General features: G+C 54.6%; 2 protein-coding genes across 2 annotated transcripts in view; both read right to left on the reverse strand.

Moving 5' to 3' along the window:
• Positions 1-8,505, reverse strand: part of RASAL3 (RAS protein activator like 3) — a 14,558-nt gene extending 6,053 nt beyond the window's left edge. Inside the window, exons 1-13 of the mRNA XM_008576396.1 lie at positions 8,191-8,505; positions 6,272-6,421; positions 6,040-6,118; positions 5,876-5,937; positions 5,452-5,522; positions 4,716-4,842; positions 4,417-4,515; positions 3,374-3,916; positions 3,045-3,189; positions 2,549-2,693; positions 1,518-1,754; positions 1,229-1,430; positions 1,001-1,119 (exon numbers count right to left, since the gene is read on the reverse strand). Of these exons, the coding sequence (XP_008574618.1) occupies positions 1,001-1,119; positions 1,229-1,430; positions 1,518-1,754; positions 2,549-2,693; positions 3,045-3,189; positions 3,374-3,916; positions 4,417-4,515; positions 4,716-4,842; positions 5,452-5,522; positions 5,876-5,937; positions 6,040-6,118; positions 6,272-6,421; positions 8,191-8,505 (2,294 nt within the window). The remainder of the gene's footprint in view (positions 1-1,000; positions 1,120-1,228; positions 1,431-1,517; positions 1,755-2,548; positions 2,694-3,044; positions 3,190-3,373; positions 3,917-4,416; positions 4,516-4,715; positions 4,843-5,451; positions 5,523-5,875; positions 5,938-6,039; positions 6,119-6,271; positions 6,422-8,190) is intronic.
• A 2,043-nt stretch (positions 8,506-10,548) lies between these two features.
• Positions 10,549-16,208, reverse strand: part of LOC103593435 (N-acetylmuramoyl-L-alanine amidase-like) — a 10,581-nt gene continuing 4,921 nt past the window's right edge. Inside the window, 4 exon segments of the mRNA XM_008576405.1 lie at positions 10,549-10,638; positions 11,359-11,656; positions 12,243-12,453; positions 13,229-14,287. Of these exon segments, the coding sequence (XP_008574627.1) occupies positions 10,549-10,638; positions 11,359-11,656; positions 12,243-12,453; positions 13,229-14,287 (1,658 nt within the window).

The raw sequence follows: 16,208 nt of genomic DNA on the forward strand, positions 1-16,208 counted from the left end.
TTTTTTTTTTTTTTTAAGATGTCCGGTAAGGGGATCTCAACCCTTGACTTGGTGTTGTCAACACCACGCTATCCCAAGTGAGCGAGCCAGCCATCCCTATATAGGGATCCGAACCCATGGCCTTGGTGTTATCAGCACCACACTCTCCCAAGTGAGCCACAGACCGGCCCCCCATCACGTGAGATCTTTGACCAGAAGTGACTTCACCCCTGATCTTTCCTTTCTATGTTAACCTGCCCTTGATGAAATCACATTTTGACCTCTGACCCTGATGAGACCCTGTCCTTGACTTCTGACTACAATACTATGCTCTCTATGACCCTTGCTTGACCCCAATCTAACCTTAAGTCTCATTCTGCAATGTGACCCTTGACCTGATCCTTTCTGATTCCAATCTGATTCTGGACTTGACCTCTACTCAAAAGAGCACCCTTGTCCTTCCCAACGTGACCCCATCTCTTTAACCTTTGACCTTAAGCTGACCCTGTCTCTGATACCTCATAGAACATGGTCCGTGACCTGTGATTCTAAATATGACTTTGCTTATAACCTTAACCCCTATTTGGCCTGGGTCTGACCTCTGCTTATAATATAAACCTGTAACTTTTGATGACTGCATGTTAACATCTGACCCCAATCTGACCCCTGATTTGACCCCATCCACAACCTCTGACTGAAATATGACACTCATCTCTGAACCAACATTACTTTCTCTCTCTAACACAAGGGGCAACATCTCCCTGACCTCTGACATGACCCCAATTCCCACCTTGTACTCTAATCTGATCATGTGACTGCCTGCCCTCTGCCCACATTGTAAGCCTCTCTCAGACTCCTTACATGACCCCTTCTTCAGCTTCTGACCTCTGTCCTACACTGTTTCTGACACTGACTCCACCAAGACCCTTCTCTTGACTCCTGACATGATCTATTTTCACTTCTGACCCCAGTCTGAGCCCTGCCTCTGCTCCCACCCATCAGAAGCCAGAACTGAGGTTACCTGGAGTGGACCTGGGCTCGGGGCATGGGGAGACGCATTGGCACAGACACTGGTACAGGCCGGCCCGCTTCGATGGCTCGCAGGATGGTGGGCAGTGGTTCCAGGCTGTCACAGGTTGTCTGGTGAGGCATGCGGAGAGGATGCTGAGCAAACTCACTGGGGCCAGAGCCCCCAAGTCTTCTTGCCTCCCTACCCCGTGTCCTGGTTGGCTCTGGGCTCAGGCCATACCTGGTCAAGCTCAGCAAAGATTGTACAGAGCTGGGCATGCAGGACCGCCAACTGAAGGGCCAGGTCGCCACTGCCCTGGTAACCACTGGGTGAGGCGTCCACATCCACCATGGCCACCTGGTCCAGGAAGCGTTGCATGGCTGGTCCATGATCCTCCAGGAAGCTATTCATGAAGCTCATGTAGGCTTCTTTCTCACCAAACCTGGGTTGGGGCCAGTCTGGGTGAGTCAGGTCAGGCACCTGCCACCCCACACCCTCAGCATGGGTCCCCCAGTGTCCCAGCACCTACGGGGCATGATTGGCGAGGTTCTGGATGACTTTGGCGATCAGTGTGAGGGTGCGGGCCGGGCCTGGTGCTGGGTGCTCTGGCGCCAGGCCGAAGAGGCTGGGTGACAGGATGGCTGGGCACAGGAGTCGCAGGAAGAGGGAGGCGCATACCAGTCGGGGGCCCAGCGCCTCAGAGCCATGTGCCTTGCATGCTTCTCGCCAGCCTGAGAACACGGTGCCCAACTCTGCTGGGAACCAGCTGGGGTGGAAGACGCAACGGTCAGAGAGAGAGAGGCTAGGGGCATAAAGGTCAAGGTCATAAGGTCAGGGGTCAGGCATCCAGGAATCGTTGCATGGCTGGTCCATAATCCTCCAGCATGTTATTCGTGAAGCCCATGTAGACTTCCTTTTCACTGAACCTAAGGTCTAGGTTCCAGGACTGGGGACATCGGGGATAATGCTGCTTGGGGTTATGGGTCTGCTTGGGGTCAGGGCTTATGGTGTAGTTATGGCAGCCTCTGGAGTCAATACTCTTAGAGTTGGGGGTACAGGGTCACATGGAGACAGAGGTCGTGAGCTTGGGATGTAGTTATAATTAGACATGAGATTGGGGTGCCAGAATACATGATGTGGAGTAGGATGGGATTAGAATGACAGCCTAGGGTCAGAAGTCATGGGATTGAGGTCAGAGATTAGGCATGCAGGTTAGCCTAGGGTCAGAGGTCAAGGGACTGTAATTGCAGATTTCATGTGATTGGCTGCATGCGATTTGGGGTAGAGGGTCTCTTAAGCTCATGGGTCATGGGATTGGGGGCATGGCATCATCTGGAATCCGAGGTTCATAGGATTGAGATCCTATGTTAACGAGGGTCAGTAGCATGGAATTGGGGTGTGGAATCACCTGTTGTCAGAGGACAAGGACCTGGGTCCCAGGTTACTTGGCAGATAGCATGGCATTGGGGATATAGGCACCAGATTTAGCAAATTTGGGGTCAGGGTTAGCATGGTAGCTGACAGGTAGGGGTGCTCAGGTGCTGAGGCCCTGATTCTCACTCATAGGAGTGGACGATGGTTTCGAACACCTCCTTGCAGCTGTTTCGAAGTCTGTCTTGGTGCTCAGGCAGCTCTGGGGCTGGGCACTTGCTGGGGTCCACCTCACAGTCCTCAGTGGAGGCACAGAGATGCCGAACAACCTGCCCTGCAGCACAACACAGCCAGACAGGGGTCCAGGCCATGACTACCAAAATCCACTATACCCAGCCTCCGACCCTATCTCCAACTTACTCTGGAGGTGCCTAACAACTTCGGGAGCTCCCAATTGCCCCTAGGATCCTAGCACCTCAAAAGCACCACCCATTACCAGAATCCAGGTTACTCAGGTACTCCCAGAACTTCTCCTGGTACCTCCAGACCACCCAGCAAGCCTCTGACATTGACACACACACACACACACACACACACACACACACACACACACACGCACACCCTCTCAGCTCAGACATTGACACACACACACACACACACACACACACACACCCTCTCAGCTCACCCAGTGTCTCCTGGAGGTAATCCTGTGCCACCAGCTTCATGTACTCGTCAATGGCCTTGGTGGCCAATGTGTTTTCTCGGAACAGCAGCGCTTCGCGGCCTCCACAGCGCGCCAGTTCTGCGGTGCCCAGGTCTGTCACCAATGCCTGGGCATGGGGCACGTTGTGTGAGGTGCAGTCTCAGCCAGAGGAATCCTAACCCTTGGCCCGTCCCGTACACCTAAAGCTTAGGCTCCAAGGTGTCCCGCCCCTTACAGGTACTGCTCAGGTCCTGCCCACCACCCCACTCTCAGAGCGCGCTCTCGGTTGCCCTCGTCACCCCGGTCCGCACCTGTGCCCGGCCAGTGGCCCGCAGCACGCGCACCATGGCGGCCGCCAGCTCCTCCTTGGCCTGAGCAGGTAGCAGGGGCTCGAGAGCCCCACAGAGGCTCGCGTAGTGGAAGGTGAGGAACTCGGCCAGCTCCTTGTAGCGCTCGGAAGGCAGCACGCGCAAACGTCGCGCCCGGATCCGCGCCCTGAGCGCTGCGCCCGCCGGCGCCCCAAGCAAAGGAAACCAGCGCTCCAGGCCGGAGGCGGGAGCTCGGGGGACGCTCAGCTCCTCCAGCACCAGCGCCACACGGCCCAGCGCCGCGCCTCCCGGGCCCGAGCCTCGCAGCCGGAACGACAGGCGACGCGCCGGTGGTAGCGCCTCGAAGTGGAAGCGCTCTGCCCAGAAGAGCTGGCCCGGGCCGGCCCGCGGCGCAGTGCGAGCCAGCAGCGCGCCGTCCAGCCACAGTTCGGCGCGTACGCCCGGGGCTCCCGCCGCCGCCCGGGGCAGCCCCTTGGCCTCGTGCACCCACACGCTCAGCCACGTCTCTTCCCGCTCCACGTTATCCTGCGGACAGGAATGGGGTGGGAGGAACATTTTGGAGGCGTGGGCGCTGGAAGGCGCAGATCCCGGCTCTACCGCTGGTGAAGCGCGGGGCCTCGAACCTGGTGCGCGGTGTCCCCGGGGAGATCGCAGGGCCCCAGAGGGAAAAGGTTGGGGGCACGGGGGCCCCGAGGTAGCTACGCGGAAGCCTTCTAGCTTTTCTGGGGTATATGGGAGAGATTGGGGCTCCGCAGTATGTAAAAGTAGCCGTGGAGCGAGGACTTGGCGATCACCTGGCAGGTTGGGCTTTGGGTGCTAATACGGCCAGGACTGAAGAGAAAGGCGAGTCTGATATACAGCGAGCTGCAAATCAGTGTAAGGGAAGTCGCGGAGAGGTTGCGAAGGTCTAGGCCGGGCGATGTGCTTCAAGGGAGGGATTATGGCACATGCCGGATTTGGGAAGTGTGGAAGGGTCCCGGCTTGCGGGCTGGGTCTCCGTGTTGGGCTTTTCCCCGGGGAATGACCTGGCTGGGCTGGAAGTGGCGACGAAGGTCCTCGATCCAGCGGTCTCTCTCAGCGGCTGAGCGACAAGAGAAGCAGCGACTCCCGCCAGCCCACGTTACCTGTTGGGGGGGGGGGGATCCAAGGTTGTGGGAGAGGCCGAAGTGGGGGGGGGGGGAAGGAGGCGTGGGTGTATATGGGGGTGTGTGGGTTGGGGGGGGGGGGATCCAAGGTTGTGGTAGAGGCCGAAGTGTGGAGGGTGGGAACGAGGCGTGTGTGTATATGTGTGTGTGTGTGTTGGGGGGGAGTTGCCTGCACTTACCTGGAAGCAGTGGGGCTCCCCCAGGAGGCTAGGGTGCAGTGGCCAGACCCGGACGTCCCGCTCGGCGCCCAGGTCCAGCTCCGAGAGTGTGGCCAGCGATTCTCTAGAGCCCAGAGCACTGGGGGGTCTGGAGAGGAGGCCTGTTAGCAAGCGATCATTCCTCCCTCTTCCCCCTCCCACCACACCCGCCACAGCCTGGAAGGTAAAGGAAGGCCAGAATGGTCCTGAACCTAAATTGGATCCTGTCTCTTCCAGTCTGTAAGCCCCAACACGGTGCCTCATTGCTTTTAGTATAAACCTGACTTCTCATAGTGGTCTGCATGACCTCCTATAGTCCAGCCCTCGTCACCTTTTGACCTCATCTCCTTTCACTTAATCCCTCACTTTCTGAGCTCCAGTCACCCTGACCCTTGTTCTTGTCACTTTTTTCGGCCTCTTGGTCTAGTTAACTTCCATCCATCCTTCAGACCTCAGCTCAAGGGTCCCTTCCCTGACCCTCCTAGACCAGGGCATTGATTTAGCTCCCATTTTAGAGTTATCGTGTCAGACTCTGCCCCCACCTTCAACCTAGTTGGCTCCATGCTAGGGTCTTTCAGCAGCCCCACTGTCACCTGAGATGGAGCAGAACACAGAGGAGGCTACAGGGAGTGTTTGATGAAGGTCGGAATGATAGGCAGGAGGAAGGGAAGGGGTCAATGTAGAGCCCCAGCCCCTCCAGCCCCTCAGAGACACTTACCCATCCCGGGCAGCATTGGCTCCCAGCTCTGACCTGACCTTTTTCTTCTCTTTCAGCCTCTTGAGTAACCCCTGAGAGGAGGAGGATGTCAACTGGGCAGAACCCTGTGCTCCTTCCCTCCCAGGCTGTCCCAGAGGATCTGCTGGTCTTGACCAAGCTCAGGCTGTATTAACAGGAATAATAAGGGCAGCCAACAGCTCCCATTTCTAAAGCATCAATCATATTTCCTGAATTCTCTATTGTCTTCTCAAAAGCAGCCCTGAGAGAAAGGTTCTCTCATTAGCTCCAGCTGGCAGACAGGGATGCTGAGGTCCAGAGACCATCAGCAACCTGCCCCGGATCACCCAGTAGGAATGGCCTTTCAGCTCTGAGGTCTGGGAGTCTTTGCTCTTTCCCCCATCCCACCCTCCACTGGCTGCCTTACCCGAACGTTGTGGACCTGGTTGGGTCCAGCAGCCTCTGGCTCAGTCTTCCCAGGGATCCGATCTGTGGGAGGTCAGAGGCGGGAGGTTGGGGGTCGGGATCATTTTAGATTCTGCCCCATTTCGAGAGACTCCCAAATGCCCCAACCCTCTCCATCCAGCTTACCTGGATCCCTGAGGTTCCCCATGGCCACTTGGATGCTGCCCTCAGAGCTAGCACTTCCCATCCGGGGCCGGCGAGGACCCTGTTCTCTCACAGGAGTGGCAGTCAGAAAGGGGTGGCAGGCAGACAGAGGGACAGGCAGACATCTTTCCATTATCCTCCTTCCCACCCAGCCTCTGAACTGTCCTCCTCCCTTTCCCTCCTTCCCTCCCCTTGCCCATGTCCCCTCTCTCACCTCCTCCTCGCCTCCAAGCAGCACCAGCCTCCCATCGAGTAGGGTGAAGCCCCCAATGTCCCAGACAGGTACATCAGGTGTAGGGGCCTCAGGGATCTGTGTGGCAGGGGGCTCCGTCTCTGTCTCTGGCTCTAGGAAGAGGAGGAGGCTCTGGGAAACCTAAGAGCCCTTTTCTCAACAGCAATGTTCATTGGGGTTTCCCTCCTAAGTGTCCCCCACTCCCAGCAGCCATGTCAGGCTGTATGACCTTGGGCAAATCTTCAACTGTCTCTGGGCCCCAACCCCACTAACCATGGGTAATGGACACAGCCCACCTACTATGTACCCAATACTGTGTTTACCACTTCACATGCCTTCTCTCCTTCAATCCCCCAAAATCCATTCAAAGGGCTATTATAACTGAGGCCCAGAGTGCTTGAGTGACTTGTCAAGGGTCACACAGTTTGTGAGTGGTTGATCCTGGCTTCAGACACCAACGTTTTTCTCTTAACCAAGACAGTGGGTAGGTCCAAGAGATTATAAATCAGGACAGGAGGCTTGGTTCCTTACATAAATAGCTTATCTCAGGTGGAAAGTATTCAAAGTTTGAGAAAGAAACAGAGAAAGTTCATGGTAGGGGGAGGTCTCTTTCTTGGGGAAGGGGAAGTAGTGGTCAATGGGTCAGGGAAGGCCTCCCAGAGAGTCTGTGCTAACTTTTGCACAGCAGGTTGGATTCAGACAAGCAGAGATGAAAGAAAAGGTGGCCAGAGCAATTTGAGCAAAGGCTGGGAAGGGCAAGGCCCAGGTAAATAAAGAGAAAGGAAAGGAGGGCTGGAGGAATTGGAGGCTGGAGGGGAAGATCCAGGAAGAGATTGGTACAGGGCCTTGGGAGCCAGTTGCAGGAACTGGGTTTTATCTTGGGGGCTGAGGGGAGCCATGGGAAGTGTTTGAGCAGGTAAGGAGTAGGTCTGCTTGTTGGAGAGCTCTCTCTGGATCCTATGGAGTGAGCAATATCTGACACCCTGGAGGGGCTGGAGGGATGCCTCTGCAAAATGAGTTTATGAATGGTGAGAATTAAATGAGTTTCCAGGAAATAGGGCTGAATCAACCCTCCCAGATTACCTGTCTGTTACCTTGTTTTACCACTAGGGGCAATAAGTGATAACTCCCACTTAATGGATCACTTAAAATATGCTGGATCCTGGGCTAGTGCTACGCTCCTGAGCTCTAATCCTCATGATACTCATTGCCCTCTAGATCCCTCTGCATGACACTTAGCACCATCTGTTTTTTTCTTGTTGACTCGTTTGCTGTCTGTCACCCCCACTACACTGTGAGCTCCGCGGGGTGGGGAGTATCATTTCTCTTGTTCACTGCTGTGTCCTCAGTGCCTAAAATCAAGTCCTGGCACGCAGTAAATGCTCAACAAACCTCTGCTTGAATGAATGAATGAACATGAACAAACGAAATGATACACCCTTCAAGGTGGGAATCATTATTCTCATTTAACTGAAGGGGAAGCTGAAGCTCAAGGAAGTGAAGGCACTAAGACATGGAGGCTAGAAAAAAACCCAGGAGAGTGGGAGGCGGCTCAGATGGATGTTTAGGTAGAAGAGGATGATCCTGGACCACTGGACACGAGGAGAGACCCGGTGGAGTCAAGGACCATTTGGCATCTGGACAGTACCACTGTGGGTCTATTCTTTGCCCCTTCCTCAGGCTGTACCACCTGCCCACAGGTCCCTGGCAACTCCCCTCACCCCTCTTTAGGTGGAAAGAGGGAACTGGGTAGCCGGGCCCCAGGCACTTCCTGCTGGGCTTTTGCACTCCCCACAACTTCCTGTGTCTGTAAGGCTGATGCTTTGGTGGCAGACACGACCCAAGCATCCGGCCTCCCAGCTCGGCCCAAGCTTGGGGTGGGGGTGCCATGTACCTGGGGCCTGTGGCTCCAGATCCTGCTCCAGCGATGGGTTCTTCTGCCTCCCCCAGAGGGTCTTGGATAGCCGGAGGCGACTGGTCTTTGACTCCTTGGGGGGTGCAGAGAGGACTCGACGGAATAATGAGCGAGGGGCAGGCTGGCTGCTGACTATGGGCTCCTGGTGGCTCAGTGCCCTTCCCCAGCCGGCAAGGCGGCCCCAGCGGAACCCTCTGGTCCCCTTCTCCCCACTGGCCCCTGTGTGCCAGCGGTAGGAAGTCAGCAGAGAGGGGGCCGCGGGCTGAGTTTGGGAGTCTGGGCTCAGCGACGGTGGGTCCATAGCAGGGGTTCTCCTGGGGAATGAGAGGGTGACAGTTCTGCCCAGTGTCTGCCTACAAACTGCCCTCATCTCGGCCCCCTCCCCACTCTCAGCTCTGCCCCCAGGGAACCTCCTGGGGGCCACACACACTCCCTTTCTTACCTTGATTTCCTGACCAGCCCCTGAATCAGCAGCCGTCTGCACCCTGCCTGGCTTCCTCCTGCTGAACCCGACTCCACGTGACCCTGTCTGTCCCACCCCACCCCACAACCAAGCTGGGACGGCATACTGGGGACAGGATGCAGGGAGGGGTGTGGAGGAGAGGTGGCACAGCAGGGTTCTAGCGAGGACCCAGAATCCCTCACTGATCAGGAGGCAGCACATGCCCCTCCTCTGAGCCTCAATTGAATTCTCTGCAAAATGAGTTCATGCTGAACAAATGCTGGTGAGAATATGGAGCACCTGGAACTCTCATCCATTGCTGGCTGGAGTCTGGACAGATTTACCCATGTTGGAAAACCATTTGGCATGAGCTATTAAAACCATTAGCTGGGGCTCCTGTGACTCAGCAGTTCCACTGCTAGCTGGATACCCAATAAGATATGCTCACCGACATTGTTCATAATAGCTTCAAACTGTAAGCGACCCAAGTGTCCATTGATGGTTGAATAAATAAATTGCAGTCTCTTCACACAGTGGAATACCATACAGCGATGAGAATGAACAAACTATGGAATGATTGAGCTTGGAAGAATCACAAACAATGCTGAGGGAAAAAAAAACCCACTAAGAGTATACACTATGTGATTCCATTTATGTAAATGTTCCGTCCTTTTTTTTTTTTGGTGGTGCTGGCCAACACGGGGAGCCGAACCCTTGACCTTGGTGTTATAACACTGTGCTCTAACCAACTGAGATAACTGGTCAGCCTCCTTCTTCTCCTGTGCATTTATGTAAAGTTCCAAAGCAGGAAAACAATGTGTAACAAGCCAGGATATTGGTTTCCTTTGGAGAGGCTAGTCACTGGGGGGGGGGACCAACGGGGGGTTTCTGGGAGCTGGCCTTTTTTTTTTTTTTTTTATGAAGTGAAATTCACACAACACAAATTTAAAATGTTCTATTTCTTGAGCTGGGTGCTGGTTACATGGGTGTGTTCTGTTGTGAAGATTCATCGAGCTGTACATTTTGGTGCACTTTCCTGTATCTCTGTTATGCCTCAATAAATATTGACTTCAAAAAGGAGGTGGGTAAATGCTGTTCTGAGGAATAAGTGAGTTAGCATAACTCTGGCCCAGGAGCTGGACAGGAGTGGGTTCGGGTGCCAGCTGGCCCCTCTCTCACTGTGTAACCTCAAGCAAGTCACTTCCTTTCTCTGATCCCCGGTTTTCTTTTTTGTACAAAAAGGTAATATCAGTTTCAAAACGTTCATAATGTGAGCCTTTGTTTATTCAACGAATGTCCTCTGAGTGCCTACTATGTGCTAGGTGCTGGAGAACCCACAGGGAACTAAACAAACTTGGTTCCTGCCCTCCTGGAGCTCACAGTCCAGTGAGGAAGACAGATCGTGAATGCAAACATGAGATGTTCCTAGCTGGTGAGGAGGATGTGGAAGGAAATAGACTGGAGTCGAGGCTGAGCAGAAAGTTCTTTGAGCTGGAAAAATCAGAGAGGGCTTTCCTGGGGAGGGGACATTTTCAACCATTTGCATTAGTTGAGCAGCCCTCAACTAATGACTAATGAGAAATAGTGTATAAATACCCCAGCTCCCTCACCCCTTGGGTGGGATGACTGAGGTATGTATCCTACACATTCTCCCAGAGCTCCCCAGTAGGACTGAGCCTGGTTACCCAAGTGGAAACTTGCTTGATAACATATCTTTTTTGCTGTCTTCCCTTCTCTGCATGGTTTCCTCATTCCCCAGCTGACATGTCCTGGGATCACCTCCCAATAAACTATTTGTACAGGAATTCTTGTCACAGGGTCTGCTTCTGGGCACACCCAAACTACAACAACGTGTGCAAACACAGATGATGCATACACAGAGATTTTCTTTCCTTGGTTTCTTTATTGGAGGTCTGTGGCTGGCAGGATCATTGAGGATGGCTCCCCCCTGGATTTCCGAGAGGCTCTCCTTGCAGTTCTTGGCTACACAGTCTAGAAAAGACAAGGGAATATGAGGCTTGGGGGTTGGACATTGCTGGGTCTGCCTTCCTAGTGGTGGGACCCTGGATGGGGGAGGGGACAGCGGCCCAAAGTGAGGGAGTGGGTACAAAGCTGCCTGCAGGACAAGGTAGGCAGATCAATCGCTTAATTAAATGGACTGGCACTATGCAGTTAGCACGAGATTATCCAGGTGTGATTATAGAGGTATCTTAGTGATCGAGGTCAGGGGCTGGGATGAGATCATCAGGCAGAGGTTGTGCTAGCTGGGCCTAAATTGCTCCAGCATAAGGGTTGTCATCAGGGATTAGGGAATCAGGGGCTGAACAAACATCCTCAGGGCTCAGATTGTCTGGGCAGAGGATTGCAACACAGGATGGTTAGGGGCTGGACAGAGGTTGTGCAGGCAAAGGGTTTTTTGGCTAGGTTAGTGTGTGTGACAGAGGGCCTTTGGGTAGGGAGCAGGGACAATGCCGAGGTTGGTGGGGCTGGGCTGAGGTTGTGCAGGCATAGGTCAGGGGACAGGGGCAGAATGACTGAACGCCGGGCCTAGGTTGCCTTAATAAAAGGGCTGCAAGGAAGATGAAGGGCCTGGCTGGGGCTGTGCAGGAACAGGGGTTACAGACAGGAGTCAGTGACCCTCCGAGGTTGGGCGAGCAGGCAGGCAGGGGTCAGGGGCCGCGGGCCGTGGGAGTGTAGGCGGCTCAGACTCACCGCGGCGAAGTGCGGCCAGGTGCGCAGCAGGCCGAAGAGCGCGTCGCCGGGGCAGTCGGTGCGCACGAGCTGGCGGTGGCCGAGCAGCGCGTAGTCGGGCCGCAGGAGGCCGGCGCGCAGCGCGCAACTCGGGAGCAGGTCGCGCACCGTGCGCAGCGCGGCCTCGGTGGGAAGCGATGCCGTGTAGTTGCCCACGAAGGCCACGCCGAAGCCTCGGGAGTTGTGTCCGCGCGTGTGCGCGCCCACCCGGTGCCAGCCGCGGCCCTCGTACACGTAACCGTCCGAGCCCACCACGAAACTGCAGACGGTAAGAGGAAGGAGCCACCACCCGGCGTAAGGGAAACCCCGACCCTTAAATGGGCCCCTCCCCCAGATTCCGTCCCTGTGCCAGGGGCCTTTCGACCCCAAGTCCCGCGCGGTCGCGCTGCCTCTCTCCTGTCCAGCTCCATCCTTGTACCACACCAGCTGCCACCCCAGAATCCGTCCTGTCTCTTTGGATCCGCCCCTCAGTACTGCCCACGCCCCTTGCTGCCCACCCTCCCCCCTCGCCTTTTCTCAAGTCCAGCTGTTGCCCAATTCAGAACCCTTTTCTATCTTAGGTCATCACTGCCCCACCCCCGATCCATTCCCTACCACACGCCCCGTCCCTCTCCCAGGTCCTACCTCCTGTCCTAGTTCTCTCCCCTGACATAAGAGACCCAGTGTTTAGCTATGTCTGGTCCCTGTGCAGGCCCCACCCCTAGCCTGGGCCACGCCCCCAGCACAAACTCTTCCTCGGTCTTCCGGGCTCTCACTCAAGAGGCGTCCCCTGCCTTAGGCCCCGCCCACTCAGGCTGTACCCATTGTCGTCGGCCCCGCCCCCGGCTCGGCCGGGTCCCACCCACCTGTAGCCGATGTCGTCCCAGCCGCGCGTGTCCTGGTGGAAGCGCTGCATAGAGCGCATGTTGGCTGCGCAGTGCGCGAAGCTCGTGCAGGGTGATGCGGGCAAGTACGTGTGATGCACATACAAGAACCCGAGAGGCAGCTGCAGCGGCGTCGGGCGGCCCCGGTATGGCGCCGCTCCCCAGCGGCAGCGCGGGTGGATGGCCGGGCATCCTGTGGGCAAGCGGGTCCAAGCTTGGGATCAGCAAGCGTTTCTATGCCTGCCGCCTGCACCTCCCATTAAAGCAGATATAGGGGCCATCCCTCCAGCCTCCTCCCAGATTTGGGAAGAGTTCAGTTTCACCCCACACTGGCCCCCGTTGGGATCTAATTTAACTAAATCTAACAGTATCCCAGGCTTCTTGGTATTTCCACTATGTCTCCCATCACCTTCAGGATAAAGCCCAAGAATTTTAGTTTAGACTTCGGGGTCCTTTGTAACACAGGGCCCAGCGCTCTCTCCAGCTGGCCCTGGCCTGAGCCCTGTGAAAGGGCAGCCACACAGAGAAAATAAGAATCTGGGCCCCCATTTACTGAGCTTCAATTGTGTGCTTCATCTTCCTAAACCATCCAGTAAATCCAAGAGGTAGCAATGATTTATTTGGCTTTACTGAAGAACGTGAGGTTCAGAGAAGAGAAGCAACCTGCCTAAAGGTGCACAGGAGTAACTGGTTGAACTTCATGTGAACCTCTGTGCCTTTACATATATGCTGAGCCCACCTAGAATGCCCTCTTCCTCACTTTTTCTTTTTTAAATCAGATGAACTCCTATTCATTCTTCAAGGCCCAACTCTAGCATTTCATCATCTGTGCAGCTATCTCAGTCCCTGGCCAGAGCCCTTATTGTCTCCTCTGGACTCCCCTAGTCCTAAATCCACCAAACCACCTGGGGCTGGCAATGTCTATATCTGTGAGAGGAAGGGTCACAGGAGATGGGGGATGTTCTCACCCAGGAAGGCCTCAGTGAGCTCCTTGGTAGCATAGGTGGCCACCTGGGCCAGCTGTTCTTGGCTCATGCCCTGCAGCTGGAGGTGTGCTGGCTCCAGCCTCTGTAGCAGGAGAAGGGCCCCCCACACCTGCTGGGCCAGGTTAGAGGCTGAAGTCAGAGCAGCCCCATTCTGCCGTCGGAAGTTGCTGCGGAGCCCTGGGTCTCCAGCCACCCCAGCTCCGTAGTACTGGCTTAGCAGGTGGCTGAGGGGAGGCCGAGGCTCAGGGGTCCGGCTCAGATAGTCTCCAAGGAGGGCCCCATCCAGTGCACCATTGAGGAAGGCCATGGTGAGCAGCGATGCCTTGGGGTCCAAGAGTGTGAAGTTCTGGGGGGCTGAAAGCTGGTCCCAGCAGCCCTCCATTCCCAGACCTGGATGGCTCCGGATCTGGGCGCCCTGGAGGAAGGCCAAGCCCAGGTTTCCAGCCAGTGTGACCGCCAGGAGGCTGTCCACAGTAGTTGGGGACTTGGCATCTGGCAAGGAGGCTCGGACATCTGGAGAGCTAGTTCCAGCATCTGGAGAATTGGCTCCAACATCTGCAGAGGTGACATCTGGAGAGGCATCTCTAAGTCCTGGAGAGGTGGCTCTTACATCTGGTGCTGTGGCTGCAACATCTGGAAAGTTGGCTCCAGCATCCAGAAGGGTAGCCGTGCCATCCAGGGGCAAATTTACAACCCTGCGCCCCTGTAGCCCTGCCTCCAGACCTGCCAGGAGAGGCTCCACGGCCACAGTTGAGCCATCAGGTGCCAGCACCACCCCGTATTCCTGCCTGCCCCGTATACCATGTCGGGCCACCTCCTTGGCCAGGCTTTGCAACTCTGGGCTCAGTGCATGGTGATCCATCTCAGCAGCCTTGAGACTCTGCAACTCCAGTAGGAAGTGGTGGAGGGGATCACGGGGGCCAGAGTCCTGGGCTGACAGCATCCATGCAGAGGGGGTGCAGCTGGCCTTGGTCACCGGTGCCTTCTGCTCTAGCTCAGTCAGGGCCTGGATGACGGAGTCCATGAGCAGGGGCAGGGATGCTGCAAGGGGAGAGAATGTGTTAATTCAGCATCCCAGCCCCATTCATTCCTAACCTTCTTGTGCTGATCCCATATCTTTCAATGCTCCCTGCTCTCTCAGATATCAGAGTTATCTCTCTGATAACTCTGTGACCCCCAGCCACTGTCCTTATGTAGATGAGAAAACTGAATCAAACAGACTGTTGCCGATTGGTTAAGGAGCTTGGTCTATCTGTGAGCACTGGAAAGCCATGGCAGGATTATGAGCAGGAGAAAGACATGGCCAGGCAGGCATTCTAAGATTGTTCCTTTGGATGTGCTGTAGTTTGAATGTCCCCTCCAAAACTCATGTTAAAGCTTAATCCCCAATGTTACAGTTTTGAGAGGTGGGGCGTTCAGGAGGTGATTGCATAATAAGAGCTCTGCCCTCATGAATAAATTCATTCATTCACTCCCATAATAGGCTATCATGGGAGTGGGACTGGTGGCTTTATAAGAAGAGGGAGAAAGACCTGAGCTAACACACTCTAGCTCCCTCAACCTTGAACTTCCCATCCTCCAACATTGTAGGAAATTAATTTCTTTTCTTTATAAATTACCCAGTTTCAGCTATTCTGTTATAAGCGATGAAAAATGGCTAAGATAGGCTGCCATGTGGAAACGGACTTTCAGGGTGCTAGAATAGGGAAGGGGAGACAGTGTGGAGGTGAGTGATGAAGGTGGCTGAAGGGAGGTGGTGGTAGGGTCGTGGACAAAAGTGGGAGAGTCCCTAGATGTTGAGTGGGAAAGATGGATAGTTTTTGGTGACGGATTGGCATTGGGGCGTTTTAGAGGGAAAGATGTCTTGAAGGATGCCCAGGGGGAGGAGTAGGATGGACTTGTGCCATGTGGGGGTTATGTCAGTGGCTGAACTAGGAACCTCGAAGTGCTAGGTTTCCTGGCCCAGAGCTGGATTGTTGAATAATCACTAATGTTTCCTATGTGCCAAGCAGTATTCTATTTTTTTTTTTTAAAGATGACCGGTAAGGGGATCTTAACCCTTGACTTGGTGTTGTCAGCACCACGCTCAGCCAGTGAGCAAACCGGCCATCCCTATATGGGATCCGAACCCGTGGCCTTGGTGTTATCAGCACCGCACTCTCCCGAGTGAGCCACAGGACGGCCCGGTATTCTAGGTGACTTATATACCTCATTCAATCTTCACAACAATCCTAGGAGGTAGGTCCTATTAGCCCCTGTCTTAGTCTGTGTGTGCTGCTATAATGGAATACCCAAGACTAGGCAATTTATGAAGAACAGAAATTTATTTCTCACCATTTTGGAGGCTGAGAAGTCCAAGGCCAAGGCACTGGCATCTAGGACTTCCCAGCCTCCAGAATTCTGAGAAAATAAATTTCTGTTCTTTATAAACTACCCAATCTCGGGTATTCTGTTGTAGCAGCACACACGGACTAAGACAGCCCCCCTTTACAGATGAGGCACATGAAGCACAGAGAGGTTAGGTTACCTGCACAAGGCCACACAGCTAAGAAGTGGCAAAGGCAGGATTTATACCTACGAAGTCTTCATCTCCATACTCTGCTGTTGAGAATCCAGGTTCTTCTCCAGACAGTCCATAATGTAATCTCTCTATAGCTTTGCTCTTCTCTCCCCAAAATGCCCTTTCTTGCTTTTCCACCAAACACATTTCTCCCTTTTCCTGTCCTATCTCTATGTCTTCTCCTCCAGGAAGCCTTCCCTACTTTTGCTTCCCAGGCTCCAGCTCCTTCCCCTCATCCCTGCCCTGACTCTATGGGGCTGTAGTGGATTGAATTATGTCCTCCCAAAACTCACTGAAGCTTGAATTGTGTTCACCACGTTTTATGTATTAGAAACTTAGCTCCCACTGTGACTGTTAAGAGGGTGGGGAATCCTATTATGGTAATTGAAAGGTGGAGCCTTG

This window comes from Galeopterus variegatus, unplaced genomic scaffold, assembly GCF_000696425.1.
Source record: "Galeopterus variegatus unplaced genomic scaffold, G_variegatus-3.0.2 Scaffold1344, whole genome shotgun sequence".
Classification (NCBI taxonomy): domain Eukaryota; kingdom Metazoa; phylum Chordata; class Mammalia; order Dermoptera; family Cynocephalidae; genus Galeopterus; species Galeopterus variegatus.